The sequence below is a fragment of the Carassius carassius genome, chromosome 3 (assembly GCF_963082965.1).
Source record: "Carassius carassius chromosome 3, fCarCar2.1, whole genome shotgun sequence".
Classification (NCBI taxonomy): domain Eukaryota; kingdom Metazoa; phylum Chordata; class Actinopteri; order Cypriniformes; family Cyprinidae; genus Carassius; species Carassius carassius.
This window is the reverse complement of record NC_081757.1, coordinates 5057729-5081204: the sequence shown is the minus strand read 5'-3', so window position 1 is coordinate 5081204 and position 23476 is coordinate 5057729. Positions and strand designations below refer to the sequence as shown.

The 23476-nt window shown below is 37.7% G+C and overlaps 2 protein-coding genes across 3 annotated transcripts in view; one reads left to right on the top strand and one right to left on the bottom strand.

The window, feature by feature from the left end:
* cd248a (CD248 molecule, endosialin a) overlaps positions 1–23476 on the top strand; it is a 140158-nt gene that overhangs the window by 97870 nt on the left and 18812 nt on the right. The gene's annotated exons all lie outside the window — the stretch shown is intronic.
* Positions 385–23456, bottom strand: LOC132117028 (E3 ubiquitin-protein ligase DTX4-like). 2 transcript variants are annotated; one of them, XM_059526046.1, is made up of 9 exons: positions 23140–23456; positions 21250–21467; positions 13707–14685; positions 5042–5103; positions 4754–4915; positions 4334–4395; positions 3854–4174; positions 3587–3676; positions 385–2879 (listed from the first exon to the last, which is right to left on the bottom strand). In XM_059526046.1, exons 2-9 carry the CDS (start codon positions 21458–21460, stop codon positions 2652–2654), a joined length of 2115 nt encoding a protein of 704 aa, XP_059382029.1. In that variant the 5' UTR covers positions 21461–21467; positions 23140–23456; the 3' UTR covers positions 385–2651. The 2 variants fall into 2 exon arrangements, with proteins under 2 accessions (XP_059382029.1, XP_059382039.1); XM_059526056.1 differs by lacking the exon at positions 23140–23456 and having other exon boundaries at positions 21250–21609.

Sequence of the window (23476 nt, the reverse complement as noted above, 5' to 3'; positions counted from 1 at the left end):
CTGAGATGACACACGGTGCATGGGCTTCTTTATGGCTAACTCAGTGTTAACCGCATTATGTACTTCGCCCATCTGTCTAGACGCATCACCTTCACATCAACTTCACTCTGTTAAAAGACATTTGGAGACATTCCAGACTGACATGAGCACAGATATACATTATGGGGAAGGACAGCTTGGCTTCATTATAATAACACCACATTTCACCAATTAATATATCAATTAATATATTTAAAAACATTTATCTATCTATCTATCTATCTATCTATCTATGTCTGTCTATCTATGGTGGAGCCAGATTTTCATCAAACCATATCTAAATAAATATATATGTATAGATAGATATATATACACACACACATACATAAATACAACCATACATAAATATTTTAAGATTTATTGAATTTGTTCAGGGTTATGTAACACGTATAAGATAAAAGCATTAATTAACAAGCTGGATCATCTGCCTGTAGAGGAGATGCCCTGGTCTTAGCGGGGACCAGATGGTCTGTTCATTTTGTGTCATGATAAAATTTTAATTCAGAGAGAGAGCAAGAGAGAGAGAGAGCGGTCCATCATATTGCCATCTTGACAGTCTAGTGCTGATTTTGGGCCATTTTGAGAATATTTAGCTATAAAATGTCTGTCTACCAACAGCCTTGTCAAGTAATAATGCTTTTTTTTCTGGCACATTTTGTGAAACTATTATGGAAAATAATTGTTTGATATTTACATAATGGTGCATACTAAAATGCTATCATTAAAGTGTGTTATATATTAGTATTTGTATCACTTATAGGTCATAGAGTGAGCGTGGATCCTGGCTATTGATTATTTTAGTTGAACATCGCCCCCTACTGAGTCAAATATTTAGTGCCTGACTGAAATAGTATACTATGCAAAAAGAACCATATTTTTAACTTGAGAGAGAAAAAAAGGAATTAAGTTGAGAAGAAAATGATTCCAAACCAGCATTTCATTTTCTCTCTTTTTTTGAGTGCCTTTAATATTTATTCAGTATCCCAGCAGCTATGTAATATGCAAGAGTTGTTTTGTACATTTTCTATTATACAGGAACATTAGTTCTCCTAGCGCCGTTCTCGGTCTTCACAGTTTTCATCCTGGCAGCGGTGCCATTTTCACTGCTGTTTCCATAGCAACTATCATGAGGAATTTGGCTGGACAATAAATCAAATCATACAAGTGCAATAGAAGAAATGAAAAACTTCACAGTGGAGAAAAAAAGAACTAATAGCTTATAAGAAAAAGTTCAATCAATTAAAAGTATATTATAAAAAAAAATTCATACAAGAAAAAGAAATATTCATTTACTTCCACAACATGCTTCTGGATGCAGGGGGAAATAATTGTGTACATAAAACACATACATACAGCACATCAACTATAAATGTAAGCTTACACATTTGCATGTACATACATGCAGTCGTTTCATCAACAGCTTTGTAAACAGGTCCACCAAAGACCTACCGAGAACCGACCAGAAAGGCAACCGGAGATAGTTTGTCCACAGGATACAACTTCAATGGACTTAACAGGGTAGGTTAGTAGCTCTTCATAACCATTTAAAAGGCCCATGCCTTCAACTTTGGAGAATCTAAACCTTGATGGTTCCTAAACTGGTGATAAAAACCCACACTATAATTGAGCTTGGCTCAGTTTGCGTACAGGCCCTGTTTGTAATTCTTTGCTCTCCGACGGCAAATCCAATCACAAAGAAATGAGTTTTACACTAAATTTGTGCATCGTCCATCTGTTGGCTGCCAATCTCACCTTGGCTCAATCTCACATCTCTCTAATACTGATCAACAAAGCAGTTTGCACTGAATGTCTCTTTCAGTCCCCGGACAGAGATTGGTTTCCAACCCAAAATCAAAGAGAACGCAGGTTTCTCATTTCAGCATTATAAAATAATGTAAGATACAATAAAATAAGTACAAAGAGAAGTGGTTAATGTAAATACTGCAAACATTTCGAAAACTATGTTGTCAAATAAATACAGTGGTTATTACTGGAATGTATAATGTTAACAAGTGCCACTACGAGGCAGTAAACTTTCCTGTTCCAGCATCTAAAGCTGCAACTGGAGCTTCAAAGTTAAGCAACGAGTAGCAGCCTCGGTTACACCAAGACGTAATCGCCCCTGTGCCGAATGATACAACTACATGCACAGAAGTACCTTTGTTTTGAGTACCCTTCACAGAACTACAATACATTAAATGGTTAAACAGACACCGGCAGTTTGGTTTTTGTCTGCAGCCCACTAGCCACAAAATTGCACCGTACCAAATCTAGTTTCTGTGGGGCGGACGCCATCAGAAATTTTCAAAAACACAATGGCTCCACCACAATATCACGCACAGTGCAATGTTGTTTGTAAATGACAGCTCTTGCAGCTGGCCGTCCCACTTCTGACAGGCTCCTACCATTTCATTAGCAGTAGGAGGGCTAATATCACTGAAAAAACTGAGCGATGATGACTTAAAAACCTTTAAACGTAAGTGTTTTTTGATTTTGAAAGTGTCTCCGGTATTGTGAGAAACAAGAGCTGGGAATTGAATTCAGATTTGGCAACACTAACACACACACACACAAAAAAAAAACATTCAGTCTTTGTCATCCGACTTGAATTTTCAGTCCCTCAGACACTCTTCCTCAGTGATGCCTTGCGCCCTCAGCTCTTCCAAGACATTGTCAAGGTGACCGGAGTCTGGGTAGCCGTGGCCGGTCAGGTTGGAGCCAAACTCGGTCTTGTGATGCACCTCGTTCCAAATGACCGTATCCGTCTCGCCTGTAGTGCTGGATGTGCCCACTGAGAAGATCAGCCGGCGGTCCCAAGCAACCAGCAACAGCTTCAACACCTATCAGAGCAGGAATTGTTTAGAATGAAAGCTGAAGAACCTCAAATGTTGAAGTTGGAGGGTGTAAATTAAGAAGAGGAGTAAGTCATGGTATCGTAAGGCTTTTTAAGACCCTTTTAAAGACCTTGCATCCTACACTGCAAAATAACTATTAAAAAGTTATTAAGGTTTTATAATACTATAAATAAGCATCTCTCTTTGATGTTCCAAACTTCATGAACATAAAACTAGATATTTTGAATAATATGGGTAACCAAACTGTTTCTGATAGCCAATGACCTCCATTGTATGGAGAAAAATCAATGGCTACCAGCAACTGTTTGGTTACCAATATTTTTCAAAACATCTTTTGTGTTTAACAGATGAAAGAAGTGCATACAGGTTGACAGAATTAAAAAAATTTTGGTGCACTATCCCTATACTACAGTAGTCAACATTTGAAGTGGATCAAAAAAAAGTTCAAAGTTGTCTTAAGACAAGGACGGGTATTGTTTTGGTTTTAGGACAACTTTGATGTAATCTTTTGATCTACTTCAAATGTTGACTTCTGTATATAGTCTATATATAGTATAGGGATTTTTAGAACCTTTAGTTTTTTTTAGAACCTTAAACTTGATAAAACTAACTAAATGTAAGTTTTCCAAGGACACTCAGGGACCCTATAAGAGAATGAATGAGATTGTGTTTGAGAAGGTCCGGAGACTCACCAGACGGCCTTTCTCACTGTCAGGGAGGTAGCAGTGTCTTGGAAATCCACGGGCTGTGAAGGGCTTCCCGGGGTTGGGATGCTCTGGACCCTAAAACAATCATAGACAGAGCAGTTTAGACCTACATTATAGTTATGTGATGTATGCATGCCTTATATATAACACTGTAGCAGATCAACATATGATGCAGGTGGCAAAAATGCCAATGTGAATGAATGCTCTGGGCTAAGCATTGGTTTTAAACAAGCTTTATATTAAGAGTCTTACCTGAATGCCAGGGGGTATGTTGTAAATAATCCGGATGGTTTTGGAGTCAGGGTGTCCAGGAAGGGAGTGAGGAATGACGTGGTATTCCATCTTTCCTGGTGGCTGGTTGCCGGTTTTAACACCGTAGATGGTCTTGCATGTGGGACACTGAAGGCTGCCATCTTTGTTGCCATTGTTGTACATGGCCACCAGGCACTGCAGGTGGTACTGATGCCCACACTGACACAGACGACCCACTGACTCTGCCCGAGAAATGCCACCGACACCTGGGCCTTTATAACCAGATGGGCCACATAGAGACTCCATACAGATTGTACAATCCTACAAAAATTCAAATTAATAGATTCAAAATATTGAATCAAGTTGAATGAATCTAGTTAAAGATAATTAACATAATTATTTTAATAATAAAAGGATTATATTTTAATTAAAATAGTTTTAATAATTTAAAAAAAGGAAATATGAATCAAGTATGTTTACCTCCTCGGGTGGGTTGCGGACTTTCTGGAGATATCTTCTAACAACTTCTTCTGAAGTTCTACCTGCACAAAAGGAAAGAAAAAGTTCAAACAAATAAGGATTTTGAGACATAATCTGTCACAAAGATGTGACGTGATATATAAAATATAAATATTTTATTTGTTTTCTATATATTGTTTATACATACACTACTGATTTAAAGTTTGAAATAAAGAAAGACATATCTTATGCTTCCTAAGACTGCACGTATTTGATTAAAAGTACATATTATATATGATGATATAATATAATATATTATACAATAAATAATAATAATTAAATAATTATGAATTATAATTCACAATATTAGTACAATGTTTTTTTGTTTTTGTTTTTTTTTACAGTAATTGTAATTTGCATTAAACTGTCTTTGCTCCTTGCCTTTGCGAGCTTGCTTCTTTGAAGTTTTCCGGCAGCAGTGCCCAAGGCCTGGTACAGGTTTGATGTCGCTCTTGCTGACAGCTGGGGGGTGGAGCACAAGTTTGGGTGGGCGGGTCAAGCAGACCGGGAGTCCAGCAGCACTCATTAGAATCCCAGTGATACCTAACCAAAGAGAAGAGACAATCATATCCATCAATTTTTAAGTTCTGTTTCTTTACTTAAAAAAAATTATCCTAAATCTTACTATATTAGTCAATATTTATAACTTATTTGCATATTATTTCTCACCTGCCAAAGCTGGATGGACAGGGCTGGATCCATTTAAGTTCTTCACTGGGACGGTGGGGACACTATAAAGGTATAAAAAAAGAAATAAGACATGAAACACATGCTTCCACTACGCAAGCAACCACTCACCAATCAGAAACAACCACACACACCTCAACGGTCTTATCGATAATCATAATCTGGATCTAAACAGAAATAACCATGTTGTTGTCACAGCTACACCTGCATCCTAATCACCCACATCCTGACCTGCAGACATGCCGAGTCACGCTGTGGTACGTAAACCAGGTCACATCTTCAGTCAAACCCGCTGCTGCATAGCAAAAACCTCGCATGACCGGACAACCTGTTGTCCATATGAGGGGATATTCAGATTGCCAAGTGTGTACTTGGTTAATATTTCCAGGGCATTTCACCTCAACATTACAGAACATATGCGGTAAACAATAGAAATTAACCAAAGTGATATTTTGAACAATCAAAAACTACTGTCAAACCAAGATGTTCACCTATAACAACTCGTAAAGACAACTAATGTAAAATTGTTCTCATGTTAAACTTAAAAACCACACCAAATGACAATAATCACTCACTGACAAATGACACTGTATTCTATAGTGAAATTTTTTTCACCTTATAATTAAGGGCTGTTAAAAACTATTAAAGAACTATTAGCTGACCAGCTATCGAATGAACAAGACTAGAGCCCAACCGATGTTTTTTTTTTTGGGGGGGTGGGGGTTACCGATATTATGAAGTAAAAAAAAAAAAAAGGCGATATCGATATATATCCCCCGATATTCTTTGTGTATGTTATAGTACAGTACAGTCAAAAGTGTCCAAGCATTTGACTGCTACAATATGTAGAATACAGTATAGACATAAACACATTTTTTGCAATGATCACTCAAATGTGGTGATCATACGGATATAATGACGTGACAGAGATATGTAATGGAGGCAGGGCATTTAACAATAAACTTTATTATCCAAAATTAGTCTGACAACAGTACGCTGTACAGTAAAGTTTAAGTTTATTCAACTTCATTCCATTGAAGTTTACTTCGGAAGTTCACTTTACAAGTTCAACATTAATTTGCAATACTGTCTTCACACACAGACGAAACTTACTAGAGATGTCTGACATAATTAACTCTGTAAATAAATAATGTAAATACACGTCTCACGCACTTTAATGTTTTCTGAATGTATGCGTACGTTCCCTTGTAACTGGAATTATGGCGGAATTTCATTTGAAGTCCACTTCGAGGGGCACTTACGGTTGAATAAGACAACTGAATGCAGCTGCCTGAACAAGAGACCTCCTCACCGTGTTGACTGGTATCACTATCTCGTGAACGCGCCGGCAGATCTCCACCAAATTCAGGGGATCCCTTCAGCTCAAGGAGCCCTCTCGAACGACCAGGCTCCATGCGTCGGTAGCTCCTGGGATCGCTAGATCAGTTGGCACAGGACTGCAAATTTAACCGCCCGCAACTTCTGAATGCCAGGGGCTATCGACGTGGGGGTGTTCTCGTTCAAAAGAGGGCCTCTAGATGTGCAATCAATTTGTGTACAAAAGGATTCCTCGAGCTGAAGGGATCTCCCGAATTTGGTGCTGATCCGCCATGCGGTTACAAAGATATGGATGTTCAACTTTCAATGGTTTTCCATAGACTTGTAGACTTGTTTTCCAGTCGCTAGTACCAAACAATGGAGTGCACTCTGCTGGCCAATCTACATAATTTCAGCATTTCAACCATTTTATCTGCATTATGTGTAAAAAAAAAAAAAAAAAAAAAAAAAAAATCATAGCAGCATATTTGCCTATACCGATATATCGGCAAAACGATATATCGGTCTGGTTCTAAACAAGAGAAAAACATTTCCAAAGATACTCACTGTTTGACCTTGATAACAGTCATGTCTCAACTATTCCGATGATCTCCAAAGAAAAAATTTAGTCTTAATAGGAAAAACTCAAAAGTAATGTTTGGATTCTGCCTTGTGTTCTGCTCTCAAACTTCTTCAAAGAATGTTTGGCAGTCTCTGTAGTCAGATTGATTTGTTTCCCCCACTAGAGACCCAGGAATCAATGTAGTTCTGTTCACATATATCCCATGTCTCTTTCTGTGAGTTGTTCTTCTGCTGGATGAGGATCTCTTGCCTTGCTTTGTCAGCCTTCGCTCTTATAGTGCTAATCCTCGAGTTTCCATCTGTTGACGAGCAGCTAGGAAAGCAGGTGATCCACGTCACAGAGACCGGGATTACCTCTCAACGTCACACACTGACACACCGCCATTAGGTTCCATCACACAGGCACATAGTGCAAGATAGTTGCTTACACACACACACTCACACACACACATCCAAAACATACCATGTGTTCGTCCTGCACGCGTTCAAACATTTTGGTCATATAGGGGCATAAACAGACACTGACTATATTGGCACAGACAAAAGGATATATATGAATGAATCCCACAAAATCTGTTAAAAAAAATGCTGGGTGTTTGATTTCACTTCAAATTCAAAAGAAATAAATCAGAAATTACATTATTAAAAATGTATATACTGTAAATTAAAAAACATGTTACATCTGTCTGTCTGTCTCCAGCTTCAGATATTTCATCTTAAAATATATTCAAACAGAAACACTTTAAATAATAATATTTCACAATGTTATAAATGGAGCAACTGTGAAAAATGAGTCCAATTGTGACCTTTGCAAAAATACACACACACACACACACACACATATATATAAATAAATACACACATAAACATACATATATATATATATATGTGTGTGTGTGTGTGTGTGTGTATGCTGAATAATTAGTATTATGGCTTTTTTTTTATTGATCATTTAACATTAACAGATTTTGTTTTACATAAAAACTCCACAAAAAAAAAATCATACTAAAAAACCTAAAATAAAAAACTAAATAAAAATACACATCCAAAAATAACAAATATTAACACATTATAATAACAAATTATATTCACTTTATGAGTTTCTAATTAGAATAACCAATAATGCTATTCTGAAATATGCCCTGGGCTTTTCAGTATATAAACACAAAGACCACTGGGGAATAACTGTCTAATCCTGTGATGAGGGAAAATCAAATGTTTATCACTGTGCTAAAGTTTATCTTTATGAAGCTGATAACGCAATGAGGAGAAACCATGAGGTCATAATCTTCATTAACCCTTACTTCGGTCCTGAACGGCTGTGCTAGCAGTCCTCACAGCAGCCAGAAGAGTCTTCCAGAATAAATGTGTGATTGCAGGAGTGTGTTTAAGGGTTATACAAGTTGTTGGCATGTATGTCACATAAAGTGCAGTGAAACACGGAGACACAGATCAGTGTGCCAACATCAACTGATGCGTTCACAGCAAGGTGCGAAGGGACACGGTGCCACCATCAAGATGAAAAATGAGTAGAGGAGGGAGAATGAGGAGTTGACACGGATTTGCTGGGTGGGGGGGTGAAAGGAGGCCACCAGAAAATCTTCAGTCACGTTTGCTGCTGGCTAATCTAGCGGTATTAACACTGAACCCATATGGCTGCAGGCATAAGCACAACTCACCCAATCAAACCACGGCCAGATGTAGTCATTTACTTACGAACATGAAGACAGCAATGAAGGAGGGAAGAAGGAGCAGGTGGAGAAGGCAGGAGGGAGGAGACAGGGAATCTCTAACGTCAAGAGGTTTTGCTAGATTGATGAAAAAAAACTCACTGACATGACCCTTGAATTGATCCGGTCACAATCCTTTTTACTTTTTAGCTTGTTTGAAAGAGGAACTGTCAAATGAATCCCATTTGCCAGCACTTTTGTTTCTGTTAAAGGCAGACTGTGATTTATTTCTGTGAGCTTCACATTTTATTAAAATACTGTACAGTAGGATCAGATGGTAATACCATGGTATTTTTTATTTAAATCGTGATGGTGAAATGGGTTTGGGAATTTCTTCACCAAGGCTGGATTTATTTGATCAAAGATACAATAAAACTGTTCTATTGTGAACATTATTCTCATTTAAAATAAGTATTTTCTATTTAAATATATTTCTCTCTTTCTTCATCATTACTCTAGTCTTCAGTGTCACATGATCCTTCAGACAGAAATCTTTCTAATATGCTGATTTCTGATTATTATAAATGTTAAAAACAGTTGTGCTGCTTAAAATGTTGGTGGAAACCATTTTTCAGGATTTATTTAATGCATAGAATGTCCAAAAGAAAATTACCTGAAATAGGAATGCTTTTTGATCAATTTAACACATATTTCCTGAATAAAAGTATTTTAAAAACATTTTTGACCTTAAACTTCCGAAAAGTAGTGTACCACATTATGTGCATGGCACTTCAAAAAATACCACAGAGGCCATATGCACAAAAGCAACATTTACAGAAAAAACACAATTTTAAAGCTCTCTCTCTTTCTCTCTCACACACACACACACACACACACACACACACACACACACACTATCCAAAATTGTTTTTTACCATAAAACAATCCAACTGAGATTGAACAAATCACACAAGCCTCTCATTATTTATTACATCAGCAAATGTATTTGTATACCTAATATGAAAATAACAGGGATTCTGTTCCGAAAAAGCCAGGTTTTTGTGTATTTTGTGTATCTTCTGTAACGATAATTCAAGCCAGTACCATGACAGTAATGCTTAACTCTTCTACTAATTTGCAAAACAAAGAGAATGAACGTACAATCAACAGTTGTTTACTGTCCATTACAAGTGTACCTGGAAAAGATCAAGGAGGTTTAAAGGTGAAGGCTCATATTAGAGAAAGAGATTTCTCATCAGTGACGTCAGGCTCAATTACCGTCCAGCTACAGATGTCTTATCAGAGCCCTGCTTTCACACCACAGACCGAAACCCACCCCAAGAAACCAAGCATGACTGAAAGAAGAAGTGAAACCACTGCTCAAGGGGACAATCACAGCGCACATCAAAAAAAAGAAGCCACGTGGCAGAAAGGCAAGTGAAACAGAATTAATAAAAGAACAAACAAATGTGCAGTCATTGCCATAAACAACAAATCATTTCGCCATCAGCAAAACAACTGTAAACTGACTAGCTAAAAATCACACTTGTCCTAGACTTGTCCAAATAAACCTTTGCATACTTTACTTGGTAAAATGAAAAACATAGCTTTAAAATAGTTTTTTACTCTGTTTTTAAGCTCTAGAAGTGCAATATAATCTCAGACGGTCCACACATAGAGAGAGTTTTCTTTCTTGCGCCCTCTAGTGGATTAAATGTATAAACACTTGTGGCCTGTTGAGGAATGTTCAGGGTTCTGTGGCACAACAAAATGATCTCATCTGTAATAACTACATAAGTACAGTAAGGCAACAACATTTAGGAGGGTTTAGGTCAAAGACGTCTGTAAGCCATTAGCATTCACATTCAATTTTGATGGAGTGTATAGCTGGCAAACAAAAAGTTACCATGTAGTAAGTTATTTTATGACACTAGCTTCACGTATGCTTTATATTTGTGCATTTATTCCAGTCCTTTGACTTTGTAGGTGCATTACTTTAAAGATCATTTTTGTTTGTATGCACAAACAGATCAAATAAATAGCACAGATGCTGAAATGAACCTTGGCTTGGAACAGTTTTTTTTAATGCATCAGCACAAGAAATGAGTACACGTGGTCTATCAACACTCATTAAGTTATATGATAAATGTAAATACACACAACAGGTCCACAGGCAAAATTGTTTCTATTTTGCATACATCTATCAGCATACATATGTGAATGCATAAACTGAAGTGAAAAATACTGAATTCCAGAAGTAGAATTTGGTTTATCCGCTTTCACTTTAATGACAGAAGCACTTGTGCCACATTTACCAAAAAATAGTGCACAATCTGAAATATTTCTGATATTTCTGAATAATGTTCAAAAGTTTGGGGTGGGAAATATTATTCAATGTTTTTGAAAAGTCTCTTATGCTCACTAAGGCTGCATTTATTAGATGCATTTACTTAATACAGCAAACATTTTAAATTGCAATTAATGACTGTGATGCAAAGCTGAATTTTCAGCATTGTTACTCCAGTCTTAGATCCTTCAGAAGTCATTCTAATGTTGATTCAATGCTCAAATAATATTTCTTCTTATCAATGTCGACAACAGGATTCTTTGATAGAATCACAAAAACAGCATTTAATTGAAATATATATTTCTTTGTATCAATGTAAAAGTTTTTACTTTCACTTTTGAGCAACTGCTTAATAAAACATTTATGATTCAGCATGCTTGTACAAATCTAAACCTCTTCCTGTGACTTATCAGTATGCCAGAGCAAGGCTGAATATGTTGTTTGTTGGCTCACTTCACTTTTCATGGCTCATTCCTCATCTGAGTCAGATGCCACTACGCATATACTTAAACCGGCGCTCCTCCAGTGTCTGAGACAGACGTTTGTGTCTATAGGACAGCGTCTGAGTCTCACACACACACACACACACACACACACACACACACACACACACACTTAAAACAAACACTTGCTCAATCGAGCAACTATTCCCAAACCTCCTTCACACAGACTATCAAATCCCTCCCCCCTTAACTGCATTGAGTTGCAAATACAAATCCCAAGCTGGCGAATGCCAACAAAGGTTGGCTTGGATACACACTCAGCGCACACACACTCTCCAAAACACTCACACAATGGAGCTAAAGGGGCCCCCAGGAATGAATGGAGCCTGGGAACAGAGAGAACAGGCAGAAAGAAGGGGGAGAGTAATGAACGAAACTCATGGTGGACTCCCATCGACCAGTCATGTCTAGAAAGCTATTCTCTTGCATTCTCACATGGAACCCACAGACCACACAGCTTTTCAAGTGATGGTATATAATGTGACATACAGTATCGTTCAGTTTATGTTTTTTATGTTTGAATACTTTTAATCAGTAAGGAAACATTAAATGGATCAAAAGTCACAGCAAAGACATTTATAGTGTTACAAATTATTTCAACATGTTTGTATTTTTGAATTGCGACTTTTTGAAGTTGATTAAAAAAAAAGGGAAAAAAAGCATGTGCCAAATAAATAAATGTTCAATGAATTTAGCCGAAATGTTCTTTCAAACTTCTAAGAAATTCAAGAGCATAATAAAACCCCTTTAATCAAATAAATGCAGCCCTGCTCAGCACAAATGAAAAATAATTCCTTTCAAAATACATTTAAAAAAATCCCACTGACTCCAAAATTTTGAACAGTAGTTTAAAATAACAATATTTATGAAATGATACTATATATTATATTATTTTATTATATTTTATATTATGATACTCAGAAAGGTGGGAAAACAAGTGCTTAGACAAACTACAAGCCAGCAGTGCTAAATAAAACTTGCTTTCTTTTAACAGGTCTAAATGGTGTCAACATTTAGAGTATTTTTGAAACACAAGTTTCTTTTTTTTTAAAAATAAACTATTACAGAAGTGAAACCGTTCCACATCACAGCACAGGCCCACCTACAAAGCAAACAAATGCTCTTATAATCTAACCCTTTATAATCACAAAAAGGCGAATACATGCTAATACGTGCATGTAGGGATGGGACGGTATGAAAATTTAATATCACGATTATAGTGACTAAAATTATCACGATTATCAATATTATCACGGTTTTGTTGAAACGAGATGAAAGTGTTCAAAAATAGTTGATGCTCACACTGAAAACATTTCAGCAAGTTTTATATTTAATAATCATCAAACAACTAATAAAACAAGCAACTCTATGCACTTAAAGAAAGATTAAATTCTGTGGCATTTCCTTCCTTACAATGAAAAGTGTAGAAGCATAGAAAAGCATAGAAAAGTCACTGACTTTCGCCATTCCTTCTCGAAAAAAAAAACAAAAAAAACATTGTGTGCTGCGCTTGCGTCAGACTGTTGCTGGCTGGACATTATTTAATAGTGAGTTATTAAAACCGCGATAATCAAACACGGTTTTAATGATAATTCATTTTTAAACGATATTACTAACCTTCAGCACATTTTATCACGGTTATCAATAAAACCGGTTATCGTCCCATCCCTACGTGCATGCATAAAATGTGGTCTCCACAAGCATGTTGGAACGTAAGATGTGGTCAAACTATCTATTGTGAATAGTGTAATGATGTGTGAAGCACAGTTTAGAAGTAACTTTCAAACCAAGCAGCTTTCTGTTGTGCACACACAATCCTTCAGAAATCATTCTAATATGATGATTTGATGCTCAAAAAAAAAATCCTGTTAACATAAGTGCTGAAAACACTAGTGCTGGTTAATATTTTTATGGAAATAAAACATTTTCACGACTCTTTGAGAAGTACAAAGTTGAAAAGAGAAACGTTCATTTGAAACCGAAATCTGTAACAGTCTAAGTCTTTACTGTCATTTTTTTGATGAGTCCTTGCTTAATAAGAGTGAATAGAAAAATCTTGCTGACCCCAGACACTTAAATACTAGTGTAAAATAGTAAACCTCTTTCTTAGAAATGCTCATGAGATTAACAATCGCAGCTGTCACAGTTAAGGTTACAGCCATGATCCCTAGAAAAGCAGAGTATCATTTCATTTTCAATCACAGACAGCTCCAGTCATGTTGACTTACCCTGAAGCAATGAGTGCCCGTGACTGTGCCATGGCGATTCTCTGCAGGGCGGGGCGGCTAAGGCCAGCCAGACTGCTGCGAGGCGGCACCGGGGCGGCACAAGCGGCTGAAGCCATCGACATGGGACCCAGAACACGAGCAGAGGGCGTGGGAGCACAGGTGGTCACTGTAGATATAAGGGTGTTGGAGGGTGTAGGTGCAGTAGGGTTGGGCGCCGAGGGCATGTGGGGTATGGTGGAAGGCGGCGGGGGTGGCGGCACAGAGGGTGGAGGAGGACGGTTGGAGGATATCGACAGGGCAGCAGTGGCTGAGCCCAGCAGAGAGAGGGAGTGTCCGAAGCCTACGCTAGCACCTGAGGTGGAGTTCCTATGTGGCGAGAGGACTCGGGACAGGGATGGAGGGTGAGGCAGGGTAAGCGAGTACGAGTGTCCTCTTGGTGGTGCTTTTGGGCTCGGCGGCCTGGGTACGGGTGGAGGCTTCCGCCCGAGAGTTTGTGCCATGCTAGGTGTCTTGACACCTAAGACTAGCATACACTGCTGGCAGGAACATGGTTGACCCAGTGAAGTAATAGCAGAAGCTGGGAGAGCTCCACTGGGATAGGCACTGCCATTCCCTCCGCTGATCCCCGATACGCCCACCCCCAGGAGTCCACCGCTTCCAGCGGATGACCACGCATGCGGTTTAGGCAGCGGGCCGGAGACTAGCGGGTAGGCCAGGTCTGAGCGCCTCTGGATGCGCCGGCGCCGCTGCGTCTGTCCGTTGATCTGCGTCATACTCTGCAGGTCTATAAGGTAGCAGAAGCCCAACGGCGTTAAATCCAGCCAGGGCTGCTGTCGGTCCCGAGCCGCCTGGATGGCGATGCTGACCTCGGTGTCGTACGGCGTCCATGAGCCCGAATCGTTCTCCCATTCCCACACACAGCCCTGACCCGGAGCCGACCGTGGGTCGTAGAAGCTTCGCCGCACGGGTCTTAACGTACCTGTAAAGGAGAGCAGAGATGTTAAGATGTTTGATGAGAGTACAGTTTCTTAATGTATTTCCTTGAAACAGGAATGTGGACATGAAGGTAAACGGACTGGTTCACCTAAAAATGTTAATTCTGTCATCATCCAGGCACCCTTGTTTTGTATCAAACCCATAAGACTAACGTTCATCTTTGGAACACAAATGATCTATATTACAAACTTTTATTATAACTTTATATTTTAATCTCTATGTATATCCATTGAGCAGTGTTTATACACAATGATTTTTTTGAAGCTGTAAATAAAAACATTATTGAAGTATAAGTCGCAATAAAAAACTATTTAAGCTTTTCCACTTTTAAGTTTCATGACATGCTCTTTGTCTTTTGTTTGTAATTGTTTGTGAAATTGTCAAGCAATTTCTGTAAAAACTGTTGCACCACCAAACTATTTTCAGTGTATATGAATAGCCTAAATTTAATCTGTTCATAATATAAAGCATTTTTATATCTTGCGAAGACTTGGATTAAATTGATTAACTTAATTCATATGGATTCCTTTTACAATGTCTTCTTGTCCTTTTAATGCATGAATAACCTGGTTGTGTGGACTTAGGGTGTTGCAATATACCGGTATTGGCGATAACTGTGATATTCAAATCATGAAATATCAACATTGGGCTAATTTATGGTGTGACGATATACCGGTATTGGCAATATCTCGTCAGTAAAGCCGGTTCTCTAATCAGCGGTAAATTCCATCAGGTGCGTGATTTCACATAGAGCAGCTGTTACTACACCAAGCTATTGTTAACTGAGAAGATGCACAAATAAACGCTGAAAGTGAGCGTGGATTTGCGCATCTTCTCAGTTAACAACGGCTCTGTGTAGTGACAGCTGCTCTATGTGAAATCACGCACCTGATGGAATTTACCGCTGATTAGAGAACCGGCTTTACTGACGAGATGCGCATAACGATTGGCCGATCGTGATCGGAGCACCCCTAGCAATAACCACAATATTTAAAATGACCAGGACACACAAATAGCCTACTCTAGTGCCAGTACCTGTTTGCAAGTTGCTAGCGAGTTGCTTGCGGCACTGAGCACAGATTTGAAGCTGCGGTGGAAACACACCGTTCATGCCCTGTGCACACTACACGCGACATGCAACAACAATAACACAATCCAAATAATTTCAATGGTGAGCTGGCAATTTCCGACGACACCAGCAATAGCGATCGGATGGGGCGTGTCCAGTGACGCTACAAAGTTCAGAATCCTTCAACTTTATGCAAATGAAGAGCGACTATCAGAAGCGACAGCCAATAGGAAAGAAGACGTTAGAGCTTGTGATCTTTCTCCTCTCAGCCATAGATAAACGTATGCAAAGGAAGAAAGCAGGCTCTGTTTCCCATTCAGTTTTGTTTATATGTATGGATTTAATTTAGATTTAGCTTACATTTAGTCTTTTGCCTCCAAAATGTGTATACCTTTTGACAAAAAAAAATCAAAATAAAAAAAACCATTCACTGTCAAGGCAACCAGTATTGAGGACGCCCACTAGCAACCTCATGGCCAGCACCTGGTGAATGTAGCTTAAATGGTTAGTTCACCCAAAAATGAAAATGAGCTGTTTTACTCAACCTCGAGGCATCCCAGGTGTATATGACTTTTTTCTTATTATACGAATCCAGTAACATCCGAAAAATGTTGTAGGATGTCTGCATTGCGTAATTAGTGACGAATGCAGAGAGAGAACAAAACAAAATGTCAGTCATGAATTAGAAGCACAAACTGAGGATTTGCCAAGAAAAATTTAGGAAGATTTTGATCTAAACTAAGAGGAGACTGGTTTTCCTTTGCTAAAGTAAAGAAACTTTGCTTCCTTTGCTCCTATAAACAAACTCACGAGACAACCATATCTCAGGGTAGGGCTGGGCGATATTACGTTATCAGATTGAAGAAATTAAAAGTCTATCGTTTCATATTATGTTCTATAGCTTATTTCGTGGTGCTGCAAAATTAATTGTTTATGGCAATACTTTTTCATCATTTGAATGACGACAGTCTTACATGCATTACACTGGGATGCAGACAGAAATTGAATAACAGCCAGGTTTGCCAAGTTTTCACGGCAAAACCCTACTAAAAAACTAGCCACATCGCTTTTCAGGGATGATCCCCTGTAAAATAAATTTTTTGGGTGGGTTTCCCCCGGTAAAAGTAGCATTCCAGGCACTAAATATCACGTTATTGGGGTTGCTTCAACCAGCAGACATGAAAAACATCCCAGTGTAAAAGTAGCACAATTCCGCGGGAAAACCGCGACTTGGCAACACTGATAACAGGATGCATGCTCACGTCACATTGCTGTGCACGTTGTCACGAAAACATAATGCTTGCATGTGTTTTTAAGCACTGCAGTTTAAAACAACTGCTTTTAGGCTGTTGAAAACAATCAACAGCTATATGTGTGCGCTTGTCTCTGTTTCTGTGTGAGAGGAGTGTGCAAGCCACGCATCAGCTGCTAATAGAGCTAATGAGCATTTTTGCCCCTTTATTTGCTTTGAACGATTGCATAAACACTTATATCTGCCCAAATGCCTGGCTTTGCAAGTATCCTATTAAACACATTAATTTAAGTCTTAAGGGAATGTAAACGGCCGCAAAAGAAAGCTTATGTGTAACAGTATATTGAATCTGGACTTCGGACTTAACGAGGAAGCAGGCCAATATTCGTCCTGTCAGCCATCCATGTTAATCAAACAACAGTTAGAGAAAATCTCTCACTGTTCTTGGCTAAATCACTTTTGAAACTAGAATAAGAAGAAAATAAATAAATAATGATAATGCTATATATATATATATATATATATATATATATATATATATATATATATATATATATATATATATATATATATATATATATATATATATATATATATATATATAGGATACACTGAACAAAATTATAAACACAACACATTTGTTTATGCCCCCATTTTTCATGAGCTGAACTCAAAGATCCAAGACTTTTTCGATATACATAAAGGGCCTATTTCTCTCAAATATTGTTCACAAATCTGTCTAAATCTGTGTTAGTAAGCACTTCTCCTTTGCCGAGATAATGCATCCACCTCACAGGTGTGGCATATCAAGATGCTGATAAGACAGCAGGATTATTGCACAGGTGTGCCTTAGGCTGGCCACAATAAATGAAAAATGGGGGCATAAACAAATGTGTTGCATTTATAATTTTGTTTAGTGTAGATAGATATAACTTACACAGAGAAGAAAAATTAATTTTCACAATGTATTTCTTATTTTTTTGCTTATAAGGAATTTCTTGTCCTTATTTCATCACTGACTGTTTATTTATCTCCAGTGAGCTTGTTTTTTTATTATTATTATTATTTTCTTGTCTTAGTTTGATATCGACATTGGTGACAAGGATTATGAAAATTATATGGTATTAAAGATTTGAATATCATAAAAAGCGTATTAATAAAAAAAAAAGATATTGTGATATATATCGTTATCGTGATATAAAATTACTCATAACATGTTACAAGATTTTGGTCATATCACCAACCCATATCTCAGAGGCGTGCGGAGCATACGTTCTGCATTATCCACCAGAATGGCTTCTGCGTATGACAGATAATGAAAGTGAGATAAAAGTGTTTATAACATTTGAAATATGGATATTTGTCTTACAAAAATGCATGGATTTACTATAGAAGGCCTTTATCCACCCCCAGGAGCCATGTGAGGCACGCTTTAGTATGAATGTGCCCGCTTTATTTGACAACTTGTGGACTGTTCAACTGCAACACCAGCTGACTGCAAAGATAGAGCTTGGAATAGCCAGTACTATTTTTTATATAACTCAGACTGGATTCGTCGAAAGAAGAAAATCATATACACCTAGGATGCCTCGAGGGTGAGTAAAACACAAACTAATTTTTATTTTTGGGTGAACTTACCCTTTAATGCCTCATCTGCAGCCATTCTAGATGCATATTAACACTGAATCAGAAGCACTTTAAACCCATGATTTAATTGGTGCCAGTGCAACTAGGTTAAAGAGATAAAAATTTGGGTATGCAAGTTAACAGATTTAAGTATTAGTTTTGATGTTAATATTTATTCATCATACTGTTGAATTTGACAGAATTTTCTATTTTCTCTCTTGTTATTTGGCAGCTTCAAAGAAGACAGAGAAAGAATGAATCTCGGCTGTGACCTGAAGAGGTGGACATGCATGTAACCTGTGTTTATCGGTATCCTTATGTTCATTGGGTATAAAGTGATTCCCCAAGGTTTCTATAGATATCACGATATATCAAGTCATCTTTATTAAATGATCCACCTATGAATGCAAGAATGCAAACTTAAGATATTTAAGTATTATACCAAAAGTTCATCAACCAAAAGTATTCAGCCAAATATCAAATCAATCAATCAATAATAAATAAATACATACAAGGAACTGTCAAATGATTAATAGCATCCAAAATTAAAGTTCGTTTCCATAATATATGTGTATTGTATACATTTAGTTTGTAAGGGATAATCAATGGCTAGCCATGCATTAAAGGATTTTAAATTCACAATGTGGTGAAAAAGAGCTGCCTGACGCGAAGCGGTTAGCCGTTGATTATCTCGCTTATTCCACGGTCATTTGCCAAGTTATATACAAAATAAAAACTAGTATTGCTCTTTGCAGCACAATATTTAACTGAATGGGTAAACATTTTCGTCAATACGGCACATTAGCGTTAGCATTCTGCCCGCATAAAAATCAGACAGGGATGAAATAGTGCGGTAAGATCACATTTATTTTAATAAATTATAGCATGTGTTTCAATTAATTATCGATCAAGATTGAGCACCTGCGTGCTGCGTCTGCACGTCTCTATGTACAAACAACTATTTCAAAAACAGCCATTTTACCACCTTCTTGCTGAGGAATATAACGTAGCCATCTAGTATCTAGGCTATTTTATTAATGAAAAATCACAGGGAAGCGTTGACAACAAGTTTGTGTGTGTATGTGTGCAGCTCAATCAGTGATCTCTGACCTCCCTGTGTGTGTGTGTGTGTGTGTGTGTGTGTGTGTAAGTGATGCGTGTTGGTTAGTGTGCATCAATTAAAGCAAAGCATTAATATAGAACTGTGATTAAACTGATTTGGAACTACCTGTGCATTACACGGTTTTACTGCATACCTGCCAGCCAATCAGAATCCAGTATACAGACAGACCATGGATTAAGTAAATATAAGTACATACACATACATTTATACTTTAAAAAAATGTATAAACACCGTACACACACACACCTATATTATGTAAACTCAAACTTTTATTTTGAATATAATGAATCACTATTACTTGTTTGACAAAATATATTCCGAAATAGGTCTGAAATCATGGACAAAAACATGATGCATTTTGACTGTCAGTGTCTTTTCTTTGTGCACACATTGTGAAAAAGTTACTAACTTGTAAACATGTCAGCAGTGTGGACATAGTTCATAGAGACTGAAAACAATGCTAGGACAATTAATCACATATATTTTTGGCTGTGATATCAAGCTTGTTGCAAAAACTACACCTGGTTTAATTTATCATCTGAGAACACAACACCCTGAACAGAGTTCAATTACCAAGGAACACAAGCCGAATTACCGAAACTTTATTTTAAGTTTTGGGTTTTCAGCCAAATGAGTCTTTAACAATGCAAAATGCAAATATACACATATTTAAATGTCAACAGTTGAGCGACAGCTGTGACAATACACTGACAGCACAAGATAACTTTTGTTATGTCTTTCCAAAGAATATATTTCAGACATAATAAAAACAAATAAAGTCTTGTTATGTCTATAAGAGAACTGTGCTACAGTACAATTAGTCTCAAAATTTGACAGTCCCAACAACACAAAGGTTATCCATCCCCATCCGACCTCCCTTCATGACCTCGCTCTACTATCATTCATTTATCCATCTCCTCCTCCCTCGTGTTTTTGGAGTGATGGGCCGCTACCCTTCACCGACCCCATTTCTCCATCTTCCCATGAAGTCTAGTTAGTCCTGCACAATGGTCTTTGTCAGCATTGGTGATGGAGACTCCCAAAATTCTGACAACCAACAATCCACCTCTTTGTTTTGGCTTCAAACCATTGCGTCCTTCTTGCCAGTAAAGCATTCGCATACATTGACAAAAATCATTAAGAGTTAATGACAGAGCAAAATGAACTCTACACTGGATGACACATAAACAGGTGCAAATTACAAAAATGAAGCTGAAAACTGATATCAGTGATCTGACTTGAGAAAAACGAAGAGGCTGTTGCTGAAATGAAGGTTTTGAGGCCCAGCCCAACCATTTTCTTAGCACACAGAGCTTCCAAAACATCTGCAGACGTTTGCCTTCAAGCCATCACAATACAGAGCTGAGATTATTAGCGCATTTGATTGATCTCAGAGTAAAGGAACCATATTATTAAAATACAATGGAGGTACTAGAATATGCATGATAAAATCAGATAGGATTGCGTTCCATCTCACCGGTATCTTGCCGAAACTGGTGCATAGACTGCAGGTCAATGATGTACGGCGATAGACGCGAGTCGACTTGGCCCAGCACCACGCTCCCGGCGCCGCGAGGGTCGCTGCGGATCACCGCCTCGATGTGATGGGACACCGCCGGGCTGTAGGGTCGCCAGCGCCCGTGCTCGTTCAGCCATTCCCAGACGACCACGGCCGAGGCTAACAACATCTCATACCTGCGCGAGAAAAATAAAAATCACGTCCACAATAATGACATCTGATAGCGTCTTTGCTCAGTTCATTATTTTGCAGCGACTAATTCCCGTGTACGATACAGGTGCGTTTATAAGCAAGCGATGCATTTGACCACAAAGGGAATGTTATGCAGCACGCTGTGGCAAGCCATTTTAACATTTATTCCGCTAAACTAACTACTATGTATATTCTATGTTTCTGGTCCATGTTTTTCAATCGGTAAACAAAAGTTGATCGGTACACTTGTCATGTTCACTTATAACATATATGTATTTTTTTCCTTCTTGATACTATCATTACTATCTAGTACTAGTATCATTCATTTTTTTGAAAGTCACGTTACCAGCTCAAAGGCCTAAAGGCCAAAACATCCATAGAACTGCAGCACAAGCCTATCAATTTTACATCTGTTTCAAAGACGCAAATATTTAGATCACCCCTCAAAAGAATAAAACAAAGGTATGTGAACAAATTACAAGTTTTGACCATTTGCAATCCAGATTAAGCACCCGCGGCAATATTTCAAACATTAAACAGTGCGACAAACATTGTAAAAACCCTTAAAGTGCCTTAATATATTTAAAACAGTAACATTAAAAGATCAAATTCAGTAATCACTATATTAATTATGCATAGTTTACATAGTCAAGCAGATGTGGTCGGAATATGAAGGCATTCTGCTTAATGGTTCAGTGTTTTCCTTATGGTAGTTTATGGGAAACGTTGCACATTGTGTTTATATTCTGGGTTCATATGGTCAGTGGAGCAAAGCTTTGTTTTGCCCTCCAGGTGGGAATTCATATGAATGCGTGACATCACATGAAAAAGTATCAATTGCAGCTTTAGTAGTATGCAATTATTAAGACATTGGTAGTATCTATTTAAGCTGATAATAGAAATATATTTCCACCTCACTAGTCACTGTTTTGCTTTTTACTGGTGATATGTATTGACTTTAATAGTAAGTTTAAAATGTTACATGTAACCATTGTATTACACTCTAATTTGGTGTGTAATAATAGATGTTCATGTCTCTAGCTGCCAGGAGAAAAAAACAAACAGACCCTGTAACAGGCCCTAGCAACAACTAGAATAAGAACCAATGAGTACTAAATAATATCTGATCCACAGATACCTGTAGAATTCAATAGCAAATATATGCAATTTGTTACGAGTTGACGTTACTTTTGACTTTTAGGATATTGACCAATAATAAATGAAGTACTAGTAATAGTGAAAACGAAACAGTTACACTTGAAATAGCTATTTACTAATAAAAAATTAAGTATTAGTAATATAAAATAGACATAAACTTTAAATGTTAAAACAGCTTGCCACAGAATGTTGTTACATGCGAGACATTTTAGTAAGGCATTTTCTTTCATTGCATCCTTTAAAATGACCACACTTCGATACAGGAATCGGCAAATAAGATCTTTAAATCTGTTCACCATCATTAATTTTCCCTCTCTTAAAATATATAAAATGGTAGACTTTCATTTTGTGATGGGGGCTCAGTTCCTTTTTATCTGTCAATTAAAACATGTTTCCAACCCATATGTTCTAACAGAACGTGCACGATGCAAACACAGTGCAAAGCAAAAGGCCCCTTTTTCTCCCAAATGCGACGAATTAAGACATGCAAGCACTCACAAATAAGAGATCGTTCGTGATTACTCGTTTGCATTCAGATCGTTGAAGGAGGCAATTCCTTGGGAGAATCCATCTTAACTTGAGCAAAAAAGTATCCGTGCGATATAACAATAGTCCCAGATTTTTTTTTCTCAGAGGAAAGTGCTCATCGAATTATTGCACTATTTTGCTGTAAAACGCACAGTCGACGCAACGCGCAGTTAAAGATCTCCTAAACTACATTAATCGTTTCCTACTGCCATGCAAAGGCATTTAAATCTTATTTTTATTCCAGTAAGGAAAGTGCAGGATTCTTCAATTGTTTGCGTGCGTCTGCCTGTGGACACGCCCACTGGGG

Bases quoted from the DNA above. Each gene is read 5' to 3' on its own strand.
- LOC132117028 (XM_059526046.1), bottom strand. From the start codon at position 21,460: ATGTTGTTAGCCTCGGCCGTGGTCGTCTGGGAATGGCTGAACGAGCAC. The intron at 4,396-4,753 runs GCAAGGAGCAAA...CCTTTTGTGCAG, and splicing joins AAAGAAGCAAGCTCGCAAAG to GTAGAACTTCAGAAGAAGTT. The intron at 2,880-3,586 runs GTGAGTCTCCGG...CTGCTCTGATAG, and splicing joins ACAGTGAGAAAGGCCGTCTG to GTGTTGAAGCTGTTGCTGGT.